Source organism: Anomaloglossus baeobatrachus, chromosome 6, assembly GCF_048569485.1.
Source record: "Anomaloglossus baeobatrachus isolate aAnoBae1 chromosome 6, aAnoBae1.hap1, whole genome shotgun sequence".
Taxonomy (NCBI): domain Eukaryota; kingdom Metazoa; phylum Chordata; class Amphibia; order Anura; family Aromobatidae; genus Anomaloglossus; species Anomaloglossus baeobatrachus.
In genome coordinates this window covers 149,778,718-149,801,236 of record NC_134358.1, presented here as the reverse complement: position 1 = coordinate 149,801,236, position 22,519 = coordinate 149,778,718, and the positions used below count along the sequence as shown (strand labels likewise).

At 42.9% G+C, this 22,519-nt stretch overlaps 1 protein-coding gene across 3 annotated transcripts in view; it reads right to left on the bottom strand.

The window, feature by feature from the left end:
- Positions 1-22,519, bottom strand: part of CCDC178 (coiled-coil domain containing 178) — a 705,487-nt gene that overhangs the window by 424,425 nt on the left and 258,543 nt on the right. For all 3 annotated transcript variants that reach the window (XM_075316358.1, XM_075316359.1, XM_075316357.1), the window contains exons 16-17: positions 13,380-13,525; positions 7,509-7,668 (exon numbers count right to left, since the gene is read on the bottom strand). In XM_075316358.1, the coding sequence (XP_075172473.1) occupies positions 7,509-7,668; positions 13,380-13,525 (306 nt within the window). The remainder of the gene's footprint in view (positions 1-7,508; positions 7,669-13,379; positions 13,526-22,519) is intronic.

Sequence of the window (22,519 nt, the reverse complement as noted above, 5' to 3'; positions counted from 1 at the left end):
TCACCATTGCAGCAGAGCTCCAAAAGGCCTGGTCACCTCAAGTCTCTGTGTCAACTAGAATAGTTTGTAGGATTCTGTCTCGAAATGGCCTCCATGGTCGAATCAATGCCCAGAAGCCAGCACTAAACAAAAGGCAATTAAAAAAACGTGTGGCATTTGTCAAGTCCCACAGCTTGCTAAACAGATGGACACTGGAAAAGTGGCAGAAGGTGGATTTCTCTGATGAATCTTCAGTTGAATTACACCACAGCTGCCGCAAATACTGCAGGAGACCTACTGGAGCCCGTATGGATCCAGAAAACAGTTAAGTTTGGTGGTGGAAAGATCATGGTCTGGGGTTACATTTAGTATGTGGGTGTGCAAAACATTTGCAAGATGGAAGGCAATATCAATAGCCTAAAATATCAAGAAGTATTAGCTACCTCTTACATTCCCAATCATAAAAGGGGTCAAATTCTGCAGCAGGAGGGTGCTCCATCTCATACATCCAACTCTACAACAAAGTTCCTCCTGGCAAAGAAGATCAAGGTGCTCAAGGACTGGCCAGCCCAGTCACCAGACATGAACATCATTGAGCATGTTTGGGATAGGATGAAAGAGAAAGCTTGGAAGACAAAACCAAAGCATCTAGATGAACTCTGGGAGGCATGTAAGACTGCATTCTTTGCTATTCCTGATGACTTCATCAATAAATTGTATGAATCATTGTTGAACCGCATGGATGCAGTCCTTCAAGCTCATGGAAGTCACACAAAATATTAAATATGTCTCAAATAGCACCACAACTTCATTCCCCAATGTTATGCAACATATCTTTAATTATTTGTTTGAATTTCACATTACTTTCTGTGGGCGACAAAACTTTTGTCTTGCCAAAATCTGACCTTTCTGTGTTCATTAAATGATCAATATTTCAGCTTTGCAGCAACTTTATTTTCATAACCTAAACCAAATTTGGGAGGGTTTCAGCTTTCAAAAGAGAAATTTATGAAACCAATGGATGAATTTAAAGTCAGGTTATAAGCTTTTATTTACATAACATGGATAAGCGACAGAACTTCTCTGTCAGGGACTGTATAACTAAATGTTGATAATGTTTTTAATAAAGAAATGCCTCAGCAATACAAAAAAGTATATATGTTACACAACCTAGTTATTCTAATTCTATTTATTCTGGGAGCGCAATTTTTTAATGTCCCCATTTTTTCAGCCACTGTGTATATATTGTACTTCTGGAGCTTTATTGTTTTCTAATAATTACTAATATTAGTTATTGCTCTAAAAATATCTATTTCCATAGGATTTAGCGCTATACTATATAAGAGGAGCATTCAAAGTAAGACAAAGAATAGTATTACAATAATATCCAACTAATTCTAGAACGTCTCTGTATTTGCTATTACATGAAAAATAGTATGGAGCTGAACTAAAAGAATTCCAATGAATTATGGTTGTCACATGGCTCAATCTATTCATTTTGATGTGTGCGTCGCCCTATCCTAAATATTTTCCTAATATTTAATACTATCGTATTTAGCCTTAATGTAAAAATGCATTAATGTTCACTGGCTAAATTAAAATCTAACGTGTGTCAGGCATATTATTAACAAAATGAAGACTAAATAATAGCATTGAGAGGATGGAAATAATAGCATTAAAATAACAGTTCCACCTCATTTAAATCGCATGGGTCAGAAATAGAAGGTGCAATTATGAATAAATTGCAGTAGGTTAAGATGTGCCTGGTCATATGCTGGTACATCAAAAGTAACCAATTCTCCAAAACACATTTCAAACCACTTATAAAGCTATAAAATCTTTGTTTTAACCACAAAAGAATCAACCTTACCTCTTGACTATTTGTTTTGACACCGTACACTTCATTTATTATTGGAACCTGTCGCAATGACATTTCCAAATTTACTTGTATCACCAATAAAATAACTTAGTTTGAGCAGTCATTTAAACCTCCTGCTTCTGCCCGCCCTCCCTGACTACAGATTCTGCAGTCAGACTCATTATCCATCTAAAGGTTGCTGCAAAATGCTAAAAGTCAATCTGTATCTATGCGGTAAATAGAATTTACATTTCTTTTGTAGGAACCATTTAACTCTTTACCCAACTAAAATCAAACTTATCACTAGAAATGAGTGGACCCATTGAATTTTGGGTTCTGTGTGATCAGCCAGACTTCAGATAAAAGTTCAGGTCGGGACCCGGACTTGACCTGAACCCCATTGGAAGTCACTGATTGGGCAGTTCGGGTCTCCGCCCACATGAAGCTAGCCATAAACAGGTCACTTTCCAAAGGGGGGGATTGATTTTTTATTATGTGGCGCACACTACATTTGATAACGCTGTTTTTACCTCAGTGGGAGCCATTCAGACACTGCAAGCAGCTCGCACACGGCTGAGCACTGAGCGTACTCCAGCACATTAATGCTTGGAAGTGGTTTGCATACATAAAGCACCCAAACATTGATTTCTTTTGTAAAGTCTGTGTTCAGTATGAACACCAAACTTTACTGTTTGGGTTCACCCATCTCTACTTATCAATAATTATTTTGGAATAAACCTTGTACATATGAATAAAAGGAAAAACAGTATCTTCGTCAGGGTCGGACATAGCATTGGTGTAACGTGTGCAGCCGCACAGGGGCCCAAAAAGTGAGGCAGCCATTACCTCCTCCAAAGCAGCAAGAAGCTTCTTTCATAGCAGAACTATTGGACTGGAAAGGGCCCATATACTGTTTTTGAACAGGGGCCCTTTTCTGTATGTGTCCACCACTGATCTTCATTTTCTTCCAGCTGCCTCCTCAATCACGAGTCTAATTTACAACATAGAATAGAGGACGTGAAGGAGCGAGGCTGCCGCTGTAGTTTCTCTTTATATGGCTGGATTCACACGATGGTATGGCATCCGATGTACAGTCAGGGCCAGAAATATTTGGACAGTGACACAAGTTTTGTTATTTTAGCTGCTTACAAAAACATGTTCAGAAATACAATTATATATATAATATGGGCTGAAAGTGCACACTCCCAGCTGCAATATGAGAGTTTTCACATCCAAATCGGAGAAAGGGTTTAGGAATCATAGCTCTGTAATGCATAGCCTCCTCTTTTTCAAGGGACCAAAAGTAATTGGACAAGGGACTCTAAGGGCTGCAATTAACTCTGAAGGCGTCTCCCTCGTTAACCTGTAATCAATGAAGTAGTTAAAAGGTCTGGGGTTGATTACATGTGTATGGTTTTGCATTTGGAAGTTGTTGCTGTGACCAGACAACATGCGGTCTAAGGAACTCTCAATTGAGGTGAAGCAGAACATCCTGAGGCTGAAAAAAAAGAAAAAATCCATCAGAGAGATAGCAGACATGCTTGGAGTAGCAAAATCAACAGTCGGGTACATTCTGAGAAAAAAGGAATTGACTGGTGAGCTTGGGAACTCAAAAAGGCCTGGGCGTCCACGGATGACAACAGTGGTGGATGATCGCCGCATACTTTCTTTGGTGAAGAAGAACCCGTTCACAACATCAACTGAAGTCCAGAACACTCTCAGTGAAGTAGGTGTATCTGTCTCTAAGTCAACAGTAAAGAGAAGACTCCATGAAAGTAAATACAAAGGGTTCACATCTAGATGCAAACCATTCATCAATTCCAAAAATAGACAGGCCAGAGTTAAATTTGTTGAAAAACACCTCATGAAGCCAGCTCAGTTCTGGAAAAGTATTCTATGGACAGATGAGACAAAGATCAACCTGTACCAGAATGATGGGAAGAAAAAAGTTTGGAGAAGAAAGGGAATGCCACATGATCCAAGGCACACCACATCCTCTGTAAAACATGGTGGAGGCAACGTGATGGCATGGGCATGCATGGCTTTCAATCTCACTGGGTCACTTGTGTTTATTGATGACATAACAGCAGACAAGAGTAGCCGGATGAATTCTAAAGTGTACCGGGATATACTTTCAGCCCAGATTCAGCCAAATGCCGCAAAGTTGATCGGACGGCGCTTCATAGTACAGATGGACAATGACCCCAAGCATACAGCCAAAGCTACCCAGGAGTTCATGAGTGCAAAAAAGTGGAACATTCTGCAATGGCCAAGTCAATCACCAGATCTTAACCCAATTGAGCATGCATTTCACTTGCTCAAATCCAGACTTAAGACGGAAAGACCCACAAACAAGCAAGACCTGAAGGCTGCGGCTGTAAAGGCCTGGCAAAGCATTAAGAAGGAGGAAACCCAGCGTTTGGTGATGTCCATGGGTTCCAGACTTAAGGCAGTGATTGCCTCCAAAGGATTCGCAACAAAATATTGAAAATAAAAATATTTTGTTTGGGTTTGGTTTATTTGTCCAATTACTTTTGACCTCCTAAAATGTGGAGTGTTTGTAAAGAAATGTGTACAATTCCTACAATTTCTATCGGATATTTTTGTTCAAACCTTCAAATTAAACGTTACAATCTGCACTTGAATTCTGTTGTAGAGATTTCATTTCAAATTCAATGTGGTGGCATGCAGAGCCCAACTCGCGAAAATTGTGTCACTGTCCAAATATTTCTGGACCTAACTGTAAGTGCATGGAATACAATATGCTAATGACCTTCGGCTCCCGCTGTGCTGCCAGCGTGAGTTGAGTGTCCTGCAACTGTGATCCAACCCTGGGATCGGATCACAGCTGTGGAGGAGAGGGACTAATCTCCCCATCTCCTCCATTATCAGTTGATGCGATTATCGCACTGCACTCGGATATCATCTGAGTGCAGTCTGATGTTTCACTCGCACCCATAGACTTGTATGGGTGTGGGTGACATGGCTCTCGCAGACAATCGCAGCATGCTGTGACTTTTCTCTCATCCACAATCTCGATTAGAAAAAAGCTGACCATCTGCTCTCCCTCATTGAATAACATTGGTCCGAGTGCAATGCAATATTTTCTTGTCTTGCACTCATCCGATTCATACGCTCGTGTGAGCGTACCCTATGTCTGTAAAACAGACCACAGCAAAAGCATCACACCAGGATCAACAGTCACAATAACAAGGTATGGACAGAGACCATGTGAGTCGTCAAAGAGCTGTACAAAAGGTTAAAACCAATGATTGACGGCATTGTATCTGATATACTGAATGTGTACAGCAGCAGAGGTCATGTGCATTTATAAAGGGGTGTGCAAAAAGTTAAAAAAGCCACTGACTGACCAATAGTACTTTATCTGATATAAGTTTATTGCGGCCTAATGTGTGACTGATATTATCTGGATAATAGGTTCAGTTTAAACAATAAGAAAACCTAAAGAACATCAGTGCACATTAGGATAACACTAATGTATAAAAACCGACGTGCAAACAATGAAACGAATCTGCTCCTCTTAGAAAAAAAATGTACAAGTTTTCCCAAAATCTTTTAGTAAATCCACATAACAATACGACACTTACCTTGTCTTTACCCAGATTATATACACCCAATTATACATGCAATGCTCCTTGTATGTATTTTTAAGGTGATTTCTCAGCCTATACTAGTGCTGCTTCTGTTCAGAAATCATAACACTCAGCTTTAGCACACAGCCATATTCAGATTATCATATATATCACACATATCCCATATTATATACCCTTTACTACCACTGCTGGCCACCAGGTGGGCACAGAGACTATTTATTCCGCACATTATAGTGGATGGCTGTGTAGCAGGAGAAACATTTGTCCTTTCTGTTTGTGAACTAGAAGTGAGTGAGCACAAAGACAGCTAGGAAAGGAATAACGTTAGGATGGGGCTACATGGCAACGTGGCTCGTGACTTGCAAATTTAGGTATCACGTTTCGACATTTCATCTGACAATATCCTGTAGTGTCGGACCGAGGTCTGCGACTGTGACACAGAGGCGCAACTGTTTCTAAATGTGTTGGATTTTTTCACTGATGTGACTCACTTGCCATAGAATTCAATGTAAGTTACATGACAAGCAATTTACCTATTATTTTACAGCTCTAAAACAGTCGCACAATAGCAGCTTGCAGCCAAGTTGCACAGATGTCTTAGCTGAGAATTGCTGTCTTGTGACACATCACCATGTGGCCCCTGCCTTATTCTATACTTCTACCTTTTAAAATCAATCCTCAAAAAAATCAGTAATGGCATTCTGTTTCATATGTTTCATATGATTCATGGTTTCATGATTCATTTATTAAATGTACATCTTAGATGTGATCATTTTAAGGCCTCATTCACATGGCCACTTTAGTCCTGCATTTGCTGTCGGGTGTTCTCATTGACATCTTCTCTGGGGCTGTTTACTTGTCAGGTTTTTATTTCTGACTGATCATCTGCATATAAGCAATATATTTTTTATTAATATTTTCATCATAAAGCCCACAGTTCTGATAACAGCTACCAATCAGGATATGTGTGAGGCCTAGTCAGTGTGAAATGTGCCAGAGGCCTAGGATTCAGAGACGGAAGAACGGAGGGTGAGTGGAGGAGCAGCTGGAAGCCATTTTGCTGCACTCAAGCAAATCAAGCTGCTAAAAATTTGGATTCTGTTTACCATATTTTTTGTTTTATAAGACATACTGGGTTATAAGACGCATCCCATATTTAAAGGAAGAAAATAGGAAAAAATAATTTTCAATTTTAAAATGAGGGTCTGTCTTATAACCTTGTGCGTCTTAATTCTAGTACTCACCAGGGGGAGCAGCACTGGTGCAGCGGCTCAAGAAGGTCACAGGAGGCAGGGTCAGCGATGCTCAGAGGAGGAGGCTCAGAGGAGGGGGTATTTCAGCTCATGAGGGTCGGTGATAATGCGGGTTTAGGGGAGTTGCAGCAGTGGCGGGCACCAGTGACCTGATGGCGGGCTTCAGGGGTGTGGCGCCGGCGGGTGCCTTTGATCTGCCCGCAGGCTGCGGGGGTTCTCACTGCAGTGGAGCTACTCAGGAGGGTTACAGGACAGGTTGTCTCAGCGGCGGGTGCCATTGATCTGACTACGGGCTCCATTGAATCGCCTGCGGTTGACGAGATGGACTTCAAGAAAATGACCACGGAGGAGGCGCATGCGCAGATAGGACTCCATAGACATTTTCTTGAAGTCCATCGCGTCAATCTGCGCACGCACTGCCTACGCGGTCATTTTCTTGAAATCCATCACGTTAACTGTGGGCAATTCAATGAAGCCCGCAGTCAGACCAATGCACCTGTCGCCAAGATACCCCGTTCTGTGACCCTCCTGAGCCGCTCCACTGCTCCTCCGAGCCCTCAGTATCGCCGACCCTGCCTCCTATGACCCCGCTCCAGTACCGCTGCCTTGGTAAGCCAGTTTGGGGGGAAAAAGTGCGTTTTATAATCCAGAAAATACAGTAATCAGAATATTTTGAGAAATTCAAAGTAAACTTGAGTCTCTCTTCTCTCTCTATCAGGTAATTCCTGCCCACATACCAAGGCAAACCAGACTGAGCGCAGAGAGCCAGAATAAGGCTTTAATGTAAAATATTTTACAACTTACTGAACTTTGGTTCTGCACCTTCCGTCTTATCTGCAGCTGTAAATTATTCTCCTCGTCCTCTGTCTTCATGCGTTGTGTATACATTTCTATTTCTTGGATCAGATGCTCAGATGTGTCTTCTAGATCCTTCAGCTTCAGCTCTAGCAGATTATAATTTTGCCTTTTTGAAAGAGAAATACAATTCAATAAATATTCTATAGAAATAAAGTTTTCAAACGTTTTCATTATCCAGATGACTCGTTTGTTTAAAGCAAATAGTGCAACATAGAAAAATTAGGTAATTCTATAAGCAGTGGTGTTAATATATATATATATATATATATATATATATATATATATATATATTATGTCGGGCCTCAATAAAATGTCAGTTTTTCTCGTACAAGTGCTATCCAAGTTTTTTACAGATAGCATTTGACCCTATAGGTCCAGTTACACGCTGCGACATCGCTAACGATATATCGTCGGGGTCACGGTGGTTATGGCGCACATTCGGCGCCGTTAGCGACATCGCAGCATATGACAGCTAGGAGCGACGAGCAACAATCGGAAAAACGGCAAAAAACGTTGATCGTTGCCACATCGCTCCTTTTCCAAATTTCGTTGCTGTTGCATGCCGCTGGTTGTTCCTCGTTCCTGCGGCATCACACATCGCTGTGTGTGACACCACAGGAACGACGAATATCTCCTTACCTGCGTCCACCGGCAATGAGGAAGGAAGGAGGTGGGCGGCATGTTCCGGCCGCTCATCTCCGCCCCTCCTCTGCTATTGGCCAGCCACTTAGTGACGCCGCTGTGACGCCGAACGCATCTCCCCCTTGAAAGAGGGATTGTTCGGCGGTCACAGCGACGTCGCTGACCAGGTATGTGCGTGTGCCGCTGCCGTAGCGATAATGTTCACTACGGCAGCGATCACCACATGTCGCACGTACGACGGGGGTGGGTGCTATCGCGCACGACATTGCTAGCAATCACTAGCAATGTCGCAGCATGTAAAGCACCCTTATAATCTATGGAGCCGTTCACATGTCTCCCTTTTTCATCAGATCGAGTGGTCTGTGTAAAATCGCTGAGACATGTCCGATATTGATCCAGGTGTCCAATCAAAATCAGCATTACAAGTCTAAAGGCCCTGTCACACACAGAGATAAATCTGCGGCAGATCTGTGGTTGCAATGAAATTGTGGACAATCAGTGCCAGGTTTGTGGCTGTGTACAAATGGAACAATATGTCCATGATTTCACTGCAACCACAGATCTGCCAAAGATTTATCTCTGTGTGTGACGGAGCCTTAAGGGTTCATGAAAGAATTGTACAACATTTGCACGCCATCTGTGTGCAGTCTGCTTTTCATGATCTGATAGATATGAGAAACCTTTTATTTTTTTCCCCAGCAGAAAAAAAACAAATAAACTCTGACCAATCTGGGATGAAAATCACTGATGAAACCTGGTCTGTTTTTCTTGTACATCAAAAAACTGATGTCTGCATGAAGCTTAAGTCTATGTGCGCACGCTGCATCTCTGTGGTGACCACAAAGATGTCCGTTTTTGGCATAAATAAACATACACCCACGGCAAAAACACTTCATATGAAGGTCATAGTGAGCTCCATAGAACATGACTGCCCACTGTGAGCTCCACGCAGCAACTGAAGTGAGCCACGGTGACGTCACTCAGGTGCTTTGCAGTCACAGGTGGAGGACTCCAGCTATGGCCGCAGCTAACTTGAGTGATGTCACCACTGATTGCGTGACTCACTTCAGTTGCTGCGTGGAGCCCACAGAGGGCAGTCGTGTTCTATGGCGCTCACTGTGAGCTTCAGATGTAGCAGTGGTGGAAGCATCGTGGGACCTCGTGTGGATTACGTCGGACCTGCAGAGGTGTTTGGGGGTTCATAAAGTGGTGAAAGAGGGTGCTTTCTTGTCTTTTACTTCAAAAGGATTTTTTTTCGGTGTATGTGTATATTTACTTTCACTTACAGATTAGTTATGAGGGGTGTCTCATAGATGACTACCATTACTAATCCAGGACTTAGTGGCTGCTGTGGTCTACCAAAAACTGCTTCATTACCCCGATTGCCACCGCACCATGGCAATCGGGAAGAGCCGGGTAAAGTGCCGGGACTGTCACATCTAACGAATAGGGCAATTCCGGGCGGCAGCTGGCTGATATTTTTAGGCTGGGGGAAGTGCAATAACCATGGATAACCCCAGCCTGAGAATACTAGCCCCCAGCTGTTGAGCTTTATCTGTGTTCGTATCATAAAATGGGGGATCCTATGCCAATTTTTTATTTATTTATTTAATTTACTGTATGATATAATCCCACCCAGTGTCTGTGATTGGAAGCCTCAGACATGCTGCCACTTAGCGTGGGGGCTTGTCTGACTGCAACCAATCACAGACACCGGTGGGCGGGGAAAGCAGTGAATATATATGAGCCTAATGAGCGATCCGGAAAGAAGAATGAGAGGCCGCGGGAGCAGTGTGACAGCTGTGCTGGTGATTCGGTAAGTATGAAGCACTTGCTCCTACCCCTTTGCGCCAGATTCTGGTCCCCATAGACTTAATATGGGGACCGACATCTGGCCAGATACCAGGGATCAATCTACCGACCCTGAGTCAGTGGGGGATTGATCTGCCAGTCCTCCGAAGTGCAGGGAAAAAATGCAAAAATAATTGACATGCTGCAACTTGGTGGTCACTACAAAGATACAGCCAAAAAAAAACTGCAACGTGCGCACAGCAAAAATGAAATCTCATAGACTTTGCAGGGGAAGGAAATGCATGCAGTTTAAGTGCAAAAACGCAGCAAAAAAACGTTTTTTGACTTATTGTTGCAGCATTTTTTTGGTGCAGTTTGTTGTCCAAATCTGCATGTCTTTCCTTCTCCTAGCAAAGTCTATAAGAATTCAGAAATGCAGTGCGCAAACTGCTTTTTTTTGCTTGCAGTTTTTGGTGCACAAAAAATCTGCAGTATGTCAATTCTTTGTGCGCTTTTGTCCTGCGATTTTTAGCCCTTCCTCCAATTGATTTTACTAAAAAAAAAAAAAGAAACGCATGAAAAAAAAGTGCAAAAATCGCATGGTTTTTTAATTGTATTTTTTGCCACAAGGTGCAGTTCTTTTGTGCAGGCCTCCAAAAATCCTTGTACTGACATAGCTGTATGCACCGGAAAACTGAAAGCAGGGGCAGATCAAAAGGAATGGTTTACTGCGTTTAGACCGTCTGTATGTGGTGCTTGGAAAACCTGAGATTAGCCATGTAATTGTCAAGCCAAGCCTTGTACATTGGTTGCATATTGGTGAACTTAAGGCCAGAGTGGCCTTTTCAGAATGCGACAGAAGCTGTGGGCGGGAAAACAGGGTCTTGTGGAGATGTGGCATAGTGGAGTCTGCTGGGCTGTGAGAAAGGTCCGCCTGGTACGACTTCAGTTCTTAGTCTATAGGTCCCAGTCTGGGGAAAATATAAGGTCAAATATAGAGAGAAGGATGGAGGCTCTCGGGTAGGGTCGGGTTATAGAGTGACACTGATCTGTGGTCTCTGTGAAGCTAACATTGACCTCCCAGGTTATATTTGTGAGAAAGTCTGTCCAAGTTTAATTTCAGAAACTTTTAGCATTCCATACCATCAGGAATAGCTAGCAACCACCACTCAATGTACCAATTTCGTATCTACTGTGCCCAAAAGATTGAGCTAAATGCATTAAAGCAAACCAATCACGACGATTTTCCTGTATAAACTAAAGCCAGTGCTATACTGGTGCTATCATGCTGATTCTATACATACCTTAAGTTGTCAGTTCAGATGTTTAGGTTTTGAAACATGTTTCGGATGGTGAACAGACCACTGCAGGGGGGCTGCTCGGAACGCTCGGATCCGGGATCGTTGCTGTGGCTCGAGTGGTAGCTGGATCCGGGCTCTGAGGGCTCTTGCAACCATCCGCCCTCACAACTATATAAAAGGGGTTATTTACAGGGGAGAGTTTGTCAGTGATGCTACCCGTGGGTTGGGGTGATGGCTGGTGACACCGCCGCTGCCTTGGTATGGGATGCCTGGGGCTGATGGAGCGGGGCAGCAGGATGGTATCCCCTCCACAGGTAGGGGAGGTGTTGTCCCGGGGCCCAGGTGTATGGGGAAGGATGCTGTTTAGCGTATTCTGCAGGGTTGGACTGGGTGGTATTGGTGTACTCACAGTTCTAGAAGAATTCACACAGAGTCCTAATGGTAAACCAAATTGCCAGTGACCGGTGACCTCCGGCGGGTGTATTCGGGTCCCACACCCTGGTACAGCAAACAGGGGTCCCTTCCTCCTGCACTTAGTGTTTGTGTCCTTAGTTTGACTACTCCGCTTGAAATGGGGAAGTCCACTCCCGGTGATTTTTGTGTGTAGGGAGCTGTGGCCCGTGAAAACTCACCCGTGGGATCTTAGCAGGCAATTGCGGAGCCCTATCCCCTTCGTTGGGCTTTTGTCTTGCTCTATCTGGGCCTCCTGTGGGACAAGACCTGTAATCTTGTCCCCGGCTGGTCAATTAGAAAGGTGCTTGAAGCTGTCCTTGCTCTAGGGTCCACGTAACCCGATCGTGCATGGCCTCCGGACCGGATTCCTGCTGTCGATACCAGCGGGCTACAACCCTGCCCCGGTCCACTTAAGGTCTCCCGCAACTGGATCTCGGTTGCCTGTGGTCCTGTCTGCCGACTGCCACCTAGTCAGTAGTCCGGTAGTCAAGAGGTTCCAACTCCTGACTACCCTGTCACCTCACACTCCTCTCTTCTTCTCCATCTGCACTCAACTCTAACTAGAGCTCTAACTGTCTTGTTCCCTCCCAGGACACCTTAGAACCCCTAGGTGGGCATCACCATCCATTTGGCCCCGTCCACTGGTGTGTCCCTATTGTCATGGGGGGTGACTAGGCTTTGCTGGCTGATGTTGTGTACCTGGGTGTGGGTTTGGTGTTGTGGTGCCAAGAAGTAGAGATTCCTGCACCTTGAGGAGGGGTACAGTAATCTGTGACACCCTGATTTTGTCAGGGCATCACAAAAAACACGCAAGTTAAGTTTGTAAAATGAGCAGCTTTTTGAGTGGCAGCAGCTGCCGATCAGCTGATAGCTGTGGTGGGTATTCATAGTGATTCATCCCCCTGTTATTTATGCTAATTATATTATAGAATCGTTTTACTAAATTAATAGAATGACCTGTGGTGATGTCATACCCATGTGACCTGACCAGAAGCAACATTTTTTTTTGTTGACTGAGACCCCGCCCCTTCTGGTTACAGGGATATGACATCAGCACAGGTCCTTCTAGTCTCGTAGTAAAATGATTCTATAATAGAATTAGCATAAATAACAGGGGGAGGATGGACAGGCACGGGGGCGGGAATCACTATGGATACTCATCCCAGCTATCAGCTGATCGGCAGTTGCTGCCACTCAAAAAGCTGCTAATTTTATAAACTTTACTTGCTTGTGTTTCAAAACCTAAACATCCTAGCTAAAAACTAAAGGTATGCAGAGAATCAGCCTGATAGCGTCAGTATAGCTCTGGTTTTAGGTTATATGCGAAAATCCTGGAGATTGGTGTGCCTTAATTGTGATTTGTCATTATTGTTTAAACAAAGGAAAGGCTTTTCTCTAAAAAACTATTCCACCAGTGACTGTGTTTTAAAAGAAAATCGTCAACCTCCACCCACCTTACAAGCAAGACTTATTCTCGAGGACTTTTGCAGGAGTAGAAGGCAATCTTAGTTTTCGTTTCACAGACATGAAAACTCAAAAAAGTTTGGAGTTGTGATAACTTCTTAGACAAAAATAAAAATCTCATACATAAATTAAGTTCTTAAAAGGAGATAATACACAGATCACTTACTGTAAGGTGCCAATTACATTCACTGTTGATTGTATGACTTTTTCCATTACAATTCCATACCGTATGAGGTCTCGAGTTGATTTCTCAAAGTTTTCCGTACAATCGATCGAATTCTTTAATTGTCCAGAAATTACAGACATTTTCATCTGAAAGAATGAAATCCATGACACTATTTACTTCTATCTAGGAATGTGTATGACACTTTATGAGTGAACATTTACTTCCTTTGGATCTCTGTATGCTTTGTGGATTTTTTATTTTTTTCTGCCAATGCATGTGAATGAGGTTTTGTAACTTCTCATTCATTTGCATTGTGGGATTATGTAGAGTACAAGTATACCATAAAGCTTTTTAGGGAAACTTGAGCTGTGTGATCACCTTAACATTGATGTAATGAATCCCCTTAATGGGTGACATAAAGACATGGAAAACTTCCCTTAACTTAGAAGGAAAGCACAATCCTGACAGTATGCACTATTAATGACCATTCTAAGAAAGAATGGACTGCTTAGGCTCACTCATACATCAGTTTTGCACGTACAAATGAATAGCACTCATACGTATCACAGTTTATGAGGCTGTTCAGATGTCAGATTCATGCCTCAAACTGAGTGGTTCATGTTCATGGCAACATGTCTGATATTGATCCGAGTGTCGAATCCTCAATGCAAGTCTATGGGTCAGTGAAAAATCAGACAGCATTCGAATGCCATCCATGTGCTTTCTGTTTTTCAATGACTGATATATATAAGCTGATGAAAATCTGACCAAAGTCTGCTGAAAATTTAAAAAAAAACGCTGTTGAAAATCCCTGATGAAACTGTTCATTTTTCTCATACATAAAAAAAACTTCTGTCTCAGTGAGGCCTTACAATGGGAATTTGTCAAGTACAGACCCCTTTTCCATAAAGGAAATAAAGTAATTAATATGTTTGTTTATATAGTATCTTAAAGGGAATCTGTCAGCAAGTTTTTGCTATTTAAGCTGAAAACAGCAAGCTGCAAGGGTTAAGAGTATTCAGGGATGCCTGTATTGTCAAGGTCTTATCTGTTGTTTATTTGCTATGTTTGTTTAAGCAGCAGAAATGAAGAGGCGATGAAAGGGTTAAATGTTGTGCTGCATAAAGACAATCCAGGTATAACCAGAGAGTGATTTATTATGAGATTCCATCTCCTTCATCAGACACAATGTTATGTGATTTTATCTGATGAAGGAGATGGAATCTCTTGAAACGCGTTCACAATATATCACTCTCTGGAAACCTGGATTGTCTTTATGCACGGCAGAGCAGCATTTAACCTCTTCATCACTTCTTCATCTCTGAATACATGTGGGGCTTCGGCAGCCATGCTTTCCTGTGGTTACAGTTGGTACCTGTACTCCCCTTCTTGGATAAGACTTTGCACTCCTTGTCTTCCAGCTTGTTATGTTTAAGCAGCAGGACACAGCAGAACTTATCATTGCTCGGACTATAATGTCACGTATATGTCAGTCCGGCACTCCTACTCCTCTGATTGACACCTCATTACATTACTGTCAATGTAAAATCTCTATTCAGAGTTTGGTGTGGGCGGGACAGCTTTCTCAGCTCTGCTACATGGCTGCATCTAGAAATTCTGATTGCATCAGAACAGCTGCACCCAGTAATCTCAGTAATGCATCCTTGGATTCAGGATCTCTCTGCCTACATAATGCTGCTTTCAGATGAGGTAGCAAAAACTCGCTGATAGACTCCCTTTAAGGCCTGTTTCAGACGTCAGTGATTCTGGTACGTATGTGCTAGTTTTTATACGTACCAGCATCACAGACATAAGCAGACCCATTAAAATCAATAGGTCTGTACACACATCAGTGATTCATCACTGACCGTTTCTCCATGCGGCGTACATGCAGGTCCGTGATTGCCACACAGCGACATGTCCGTTTTTTTCTGGCATCACTGATGTCCCATGGACCACACTATGATGTTGTCTGTGAAACACATACCAGAGAAACACGGACATTGAAAATAATAAACATTTTAAACGCACCTTTCTTTAGTGCTGATTCAGTGCCGGCTACTTATTCTCATACATATTCATGTATGTAGGCACAGCCGACCCGGAAGTAGCTGCAGCGGGGGCAGCGGGGGCAGAAACACAGCAGGACCGAAGAGTTCAGAACCACGGACAGCAGGAATGGGACAGGTGAGTATATGTCCACGTGCAATCACGGATCACAGAGCACAGATAGCAAATTGCACATGGACAACCCACGTGTGCCGTGAATCACGGAACATGGAGGGACATATGCGTTTTTCACACGTCAGTGAAAAACATCTGTGTTTTTCACTGATGTGTGAAACAGGCCTAAAGATGTTTTCCAGACTAGATCATATTTTTGGAAATGTATCTTCCCAGTTTGAGCAATTATTCAATTTTCCCACTTGACATCTAATTCTGAGTTTCTCTTCCTGCTTCTTTCAATGGTGCAGCAAAAAGAGTCGGACATTGAGTGAAGCCGGAAAAACACGCTCATTGGCATGTGAAAACAAGTATACAGATCACAGACTTACATACTTGTGATTACGTGACAACCACTTGATGAGATAAGTGGAGTTGAATCCTAACAGTGTGTATACTACACGTTAGGATTCGGCAAGTTACACTGTTTGCCAAAAATGTGATCTAGTCTGCAAAACATCTTTAATTGGCACTGTATGCGGATTACGGATCGCTATGTAAAGTTAATACGTGGCATCATACAGTATAGCTTTAGGAAATTCTATTTTTCTTGGATTTCTATTTCCAGTACTAGGCATTTACGGTGACGTTCTACCTAAAACAAGCTTATGACAGGCAGTAATGATCTGGATTTCAAAATACTGCTTTTTAGAATTAATCCGAATGGTTTCAATATGAGAACGGTTTCTTGTATTTTACTGACACATTAATAGCGTAGTCTGAAGATGTTACAAATAATTCTGTCTTGCAGCTGATACAATCTTGTAACTAATAGACTGACTGAGATTACCCATCATTTACAAGAAGGTGCCATCTGCTGAGCAAAAGTGTAATAAGCAAGCAATTTCAATTATATATGAAATCTTTTTCTTTCTTTATTGATTTTCTCTGTCGTTTTCCTAACGCCCTGAAGCAATCTTCACTAGTTTGGCAAGTGAACAGAACAGCAGTCTCTCCAGTGACCCCAATATCAATTTTGCTTTTTATTTTACCCTCTCTTAAGGCTATGGACCTAATAGACTACGTCAAGCAAGAGAAGGAAAACTACTACATACATCCAAGGCAACTGACTAGAAATGGCAGGTTACTCATGAGAGTCAAATATAATGTGTTAGAGTTTGACCTTTGCACTTTATATTAGAGATAGGCATTCTTCAGCAAAGTGATGTAAAATCAACTAAATCACCAAGAATGCTCACTGGCACTGAGACATGTAAATTATCAGATGATGGCATCTTTACCAATCTTACAGAGATTTTTTGATGACTAGGCATTCTCTTTATATAATAACAACATGCATTAGAATTAGGGGCTAATGCCACATCACCAACTATGGAGTCATACTAATGTGTATGGTAAAAATAATTATTTTCATAATCAATGTACAGCGAGAATGAACAATGTCTATCTTTGCCAAATACAGTGCCTTTCACCAGTCGGAGCAAGTTAAACTGCAGAGCAGAGTAGAAGAGATTTTAGCCAGTAAATTTTAGTTTATAATGTATATTAAGTTCACGTGGACATTACCAGAGATTTGACTCTTGTTCTTCTTCAGCATGAAGTGAACCAATCATAAGCAGGCAGCAACACACAGGGGAGAAAAGAACACGCCCTGTTTTTCTTAACTGATTTGTGCATCTACTCTGTAGAGATACAATGAAGTTGAGTTTTGTATCATTACAAAACTTTACAGATCTTACATTAGTTAGTGTGTGGGGTGGTTATGAGCTTAATAATAATAGCAAAAACCTTAATGAAGTCCCCCTGGCAAGAGAGCAGTAGATAGCAAGTGGGGTCAAAACAAGGATACAAAACTCCTAAAACATAACGTTTATTAGATGTGCAGATAAAAGGTGGACTGCCACCATAAAAGAATAAAAGGTGTTTGTCAAGGGCTGCAGAATATGCAATAACAGCCTCCAACCAAAACACTCAAGGCACACACTACAGGAGGTATGAAAACAAGTCACACTCAAACCTGCATTAATAATCACAGCTAGGATGGTTGCTTTGTCAGAATCATACACCGATCGCAACCATGTAAATAGAGAAAAACGGCCTTACCGTATTTTTCTAGGGCATAAGACGATATGGCTCAAGATCAGGTGACCTCATATAGGTCCTACACAAATACCTTTACTATGCTCGAACCATACCAAAGTACCTCCCGACGCGTTTCAAGGAATAATCATCAGGGGAGTCTTCTTAGGGTACAAATCGTCATATCAGTAATGGTGACTGGACTGATAGACAGTCAAAATTGCCCCATGGACGGACTGTGGAACGAAAATCACAAATTACAGCCCATCCAATAAACCAAGCATAAGGAACAGCATCATACGCCAAGCTGCTTACCCCAAATACGTCCAGCAAGGAAGAACGCCAAGCTGCAGGTGCCGCGCAGGTTAATTTGAAAACCGCGCTTCTTATAGGGGCCGCGCATGCGCGGTAAGTCCACCACAGCGTCATGACGTCAGTCCCAGCATGCACCATGCCGGAAACCGCGACGTCACAGTCATACCCGTCGGCCGCATCAACAGACATGCGCCACCGACGTCATAGACGAGAGCCTGGAACGCAAGCTGATAGTCGGAATGAAACCGGAAGTGTACGGTATACACTCACATATTAACCAGGCTATGTCCACATCATATTACAACAACAAGGTATTAATCCTTGTGTCTGGTAAAGGTGCATAGGGCCTACACGATCGCAGGATCCTCCAAAACGCATTAAAGATACTAATTCAGACAGAAAGGCCAAATATCCTAGCAGACAATACTCCAACCCACAAAATACAAAAAACCCCCAATAAAAACAGAATCCATACATGGCGTAAGCAGGAGGACAGACAGGCCCGGAGGGTTAATGAGGAACGGGAGGGTTGCCCTATGCACCTTTACCAGACACAAGGATTAATACCTTGTTGTTGTAATATGATGTGGACATAGCCTGGTTAATATGTGAGTGTATACCGTACACTTCCGGTTTCATTCCGACTATCAGCTTGCGTTCCAGGCTCTTGTCTATGACGTCGGTGGCGCATGTCTGTTGATGCGGCCGACGGGTATGACTGTGACGTCGCGGTTTCCGGCATGGTGCATGCTGGGACTGACGTCACGACGCTGTGGTGGACTTACCGCGCATGCGCGGCCCCTATAAGAAGCGCGGTTTTCAAATTAACCTGCGCGGCACCTGCAGCTTGGCGTTCTTCCTTGCTGGACGTATTTGGGGTAAGCAGCTTGGCGTATGATGCTGTTCCTTATGCTTGGTTTATTGGATGGGCTGTAATTTGTGATTTTCGTTCCACAGTCCGTCCATGGGGCAATTTTGACTGTCTATCAGTCCAGTCACCATTACTGATATGACGATTTGTACCCTAAGAAGACTCCCCTGATGATTATTCCTTGAAACGCGTCGGGAGGTACTTTGGTATGGTTCGAGCATAGTAAAGGTATTTGTGTAGGACCTATATGAGGTCACCTGATCTTGAGCCATATCGTCTTATGCCCTAGAAAAATACGGTAAGGCCGTTTTTCTCTATTTACATGGTTGCGATCGGTGTATGATTCTGACAAAGCAACCATCCTAGCTGTGATTATTAATGCAGGTTTGAGTGTGACTTGTTTTCATACCTCCTGTAGTGTGTGCCTTGAGTGTTTTGGTTGGAGGCTGTTATTGCATATTCTGCAGCCCTTGACAAACACCTTTTATTCTTTTATGGTGGCAGTCCACCTTTTATCTGCACATCTAATAAACGTTATGTTTTAGGAGTTTTGTATCCTTGTTTTGACCCCACTTGCTATCTACTGCTCTCTTGCCAGGGGGACTTCATTAAGGTTTTTGCTATTATTATTATTAGTGCTGATAAATGGCAGGATTCCTTTCTTCTGACCTCGATACTAGACAGTGGGTTAATGAGGCCAGGGAGGTCTTTTCAGACAGGAATCTAACCCTTAAAAGATACACACCCACCTTGAACGGGGCTTTCAAGGACCTCACCAAAGTCTACAAGGAAAGAATTATTGCATGGTGGGAGGTCCAGACTTTGGAGAGCTACTTGAAAGAAAAAATAGTGCCACGTCATCTAAGGATTACCCTACAGCCGGGGTACAGGTTTAAAAACGCAGACTTTCTCGCTAAATGGGAGAAAGAGGTTACTGAGAGCTCTCTTAAACTGATGAGACTACTGCTAGAGGAGGAGAAGAAAAATTTGGTTAGTCTTGAGGAATCACTAAAAGAAAATATTGAGATTACCAAGAAATTCTCTGGGGAGGCGGAGTTTCAGACAAAAGAATTGGCCCTTCAAGGGGTTGTTGAAAAGTTCCAGTACAAGCTAAAGGAACGTAAACATAGATTCTTTATCAGGGATTTACAAGATTTCAAAGATAATAGAGTCTATGCTTACACTAATAACCGTGGGGTGATAACGTATGACACTGATATCTCATCCACGGATGCTGAATTGTCTGATGGTGAGGGCGGTAATAACAGTAATTTTCGTCCACAGCAGCATTTTAAGAAATCCGGCGGTAGGGGCAGATCAGGACGAGGGTCAGCACAGGCCTCAGGAAGGGGCGGTTTTTTAGACAGCCAGTATTATCTGAGAAGCAAGAATCAGCAACATCTGCAGTCATGAAGGCTCCTCAGATAGTTAATTTATCCTCCAAGATCTTGAATGCAACTGAGTTACAGGTTTTAAACAGGGGACTTTCATTCGTACCTACTTCCAATTTTGAGGAGTTTGGGGCTATCAAGGATTTACATCTTTTTGCTAGACTCCTTAAATGGAAGATTTTTCATGGGAGGGAAGCAGAGAAATCTGCTAATGAGTTGGGTATATCTGAGGATCTTTTACAGGACGTACGTCTCCTGTTTCATCTTGATGATAGAAATCCCAATGATTATGGAGAAGGCCCGTTTACGAACCTTAAAAACAAGAGTAATAGGATGCCACCAAACACCTCCTTAGTGGATGTAGTTGACATTTTTGTCAACCTGGTGACTGAGGACATACAAAAAGGCTATAACTCTTGGGGCGTTAAATTTAATCTTACAAAGGCCGAGATGGATAGTCTTCGGGCTTTGGAACAGGACTCCAGTATCACCATCAAGCCCTCAGACAAAGGGGGCAATGTAGTGATACTGGACACCCAGATGTACAGAAATCTCTGTTGGGATATTCTTAAGGATGAAGACTGTTATACCCGCCTTTCGTCTAACCCTATCCCAGTTTTTAAGGAAGAATTGAAGAGTCTCCTGGCAGAAGCCTTAAAAGATGGTATCATTGATAAAAATGAGCATGATTACCTCTTTCCTCCTTTTCCGGTAATGGCAACTTTCTACACTTTACCCAAAATTCACAAGGGGCTGTCCCCGTTAAAGGGTCGCCCGATTGTGTCAGGTGTGGGCAGCCTTACCGAGAAATTAAGTGTTTACATGGATAAAATTTTACGGCCGTTTGTCGTCTCATTAAACTCGTATCTGGGGGATACGACAGATTTTTTGAAAAAAATTGACGATATTTTCCTTGAGGAGGGAATGCTTTTATGCAGTGTGGATGTTGAGGCTCTTTATTCGTCAATCCCACATTCTGCAGGTTTGGAGGCCACGAAATATTATCTGAACTCAAGGGGTAATCATCTGTCTGGACATAGCGAGTTTGTACTCAAGGCTTTACGTTTCTGTTTAACTAAGAACGTGTTTGTATTCGACGGTAAGTACTTCCACCAGCGCACGGGCACTGCGATGGGGAGTTGTTGTGCCCCATCGTATGCCAACTTGCTCCTGGGCTGGTGGGAGGAAACCGTCGTCTTTGGAGGTGATCTGGACACTGAGGATGTTGTGCTGTGGTTGAGGTACATCGATGATATTTTTGTCATCTGGAAGGGACCCGAAGCACGGTTCCTGACTTTCATCGATGCCCTCAACCACAATGAGATTGGCCTACGTTTTACCTATGAGGTTAGTGGTGAGAGACTGGCCTTCTTGGACATTTTGGTAGAGAAGGGGGACGATGGTCGTTTGATGACGAGCACCTTTAGGAAGCAAACTGCCTCAAATTCACTTTTGAGGTGGGAAAGTGCTCATCCCAAATCCCAGAAAAAGGGTATCCCTAAGAGTCAGTTTGTCAGAATGCGACGCAATTGTTCTGATGAATCTGGCTTTAGGGCACAGTCCCTTGACCTCATGGGGAGACTTAATGATAGAGGCTATCCCAGAAGGGTGGTTAAGAACCCCTTTGATTCTGTGGCAAGGATGGATCGGGCTGCTGTGCTGAACCCAAGGCATGAGCGGGAGGACAAAACAGGCACCCCACGGTTCATTACTACCTTTTCTAATGGTGCAAATGAATTGAGGCGAACTTTGACTAAATTTTGGCCCATTCTTAAAATGGATCCCGTACTTGATAAACATCTTTCTGACTATCCCTCTGTTACCTTTCGTAAAGCAAGATCACTTAGAGACAGGTTGGTGCACAGCCATTTTCGTGATAATCAGGCTGTTCGGGCTGACAACAACGTCAAAGGTTGTTTCAAATGTCAGAATTGTGTTAATTGTAAACTAATCGAGGAGGGAAAGACTTTCAGCAGTGTAGGGAATGATAAGACTTTTGAAATTAGGTCCCTTATCACTTGCAGAACCAAGGGAGTAATCTACAGGATCCTTTGCTGCTGCGGTAAGCAGTATGTTGGCAAGACTATTCGAGAGCTGCGCAGGAGGGTGGGGGAACACAAAAATGATATCCGTAAGAAAAGTGACACACCCATAGCTAGGCATGTCAACAGCTATCATGATGGGAGGGAGGATGCCATAAAAGTGATGGGCATTGATTACATCAGACCCCCAGTGAGAGGAGGCAATTGGGACAGACTACTATTGCGGAAGGAGTGCTTTTGGATTTATACCCTAAAGAC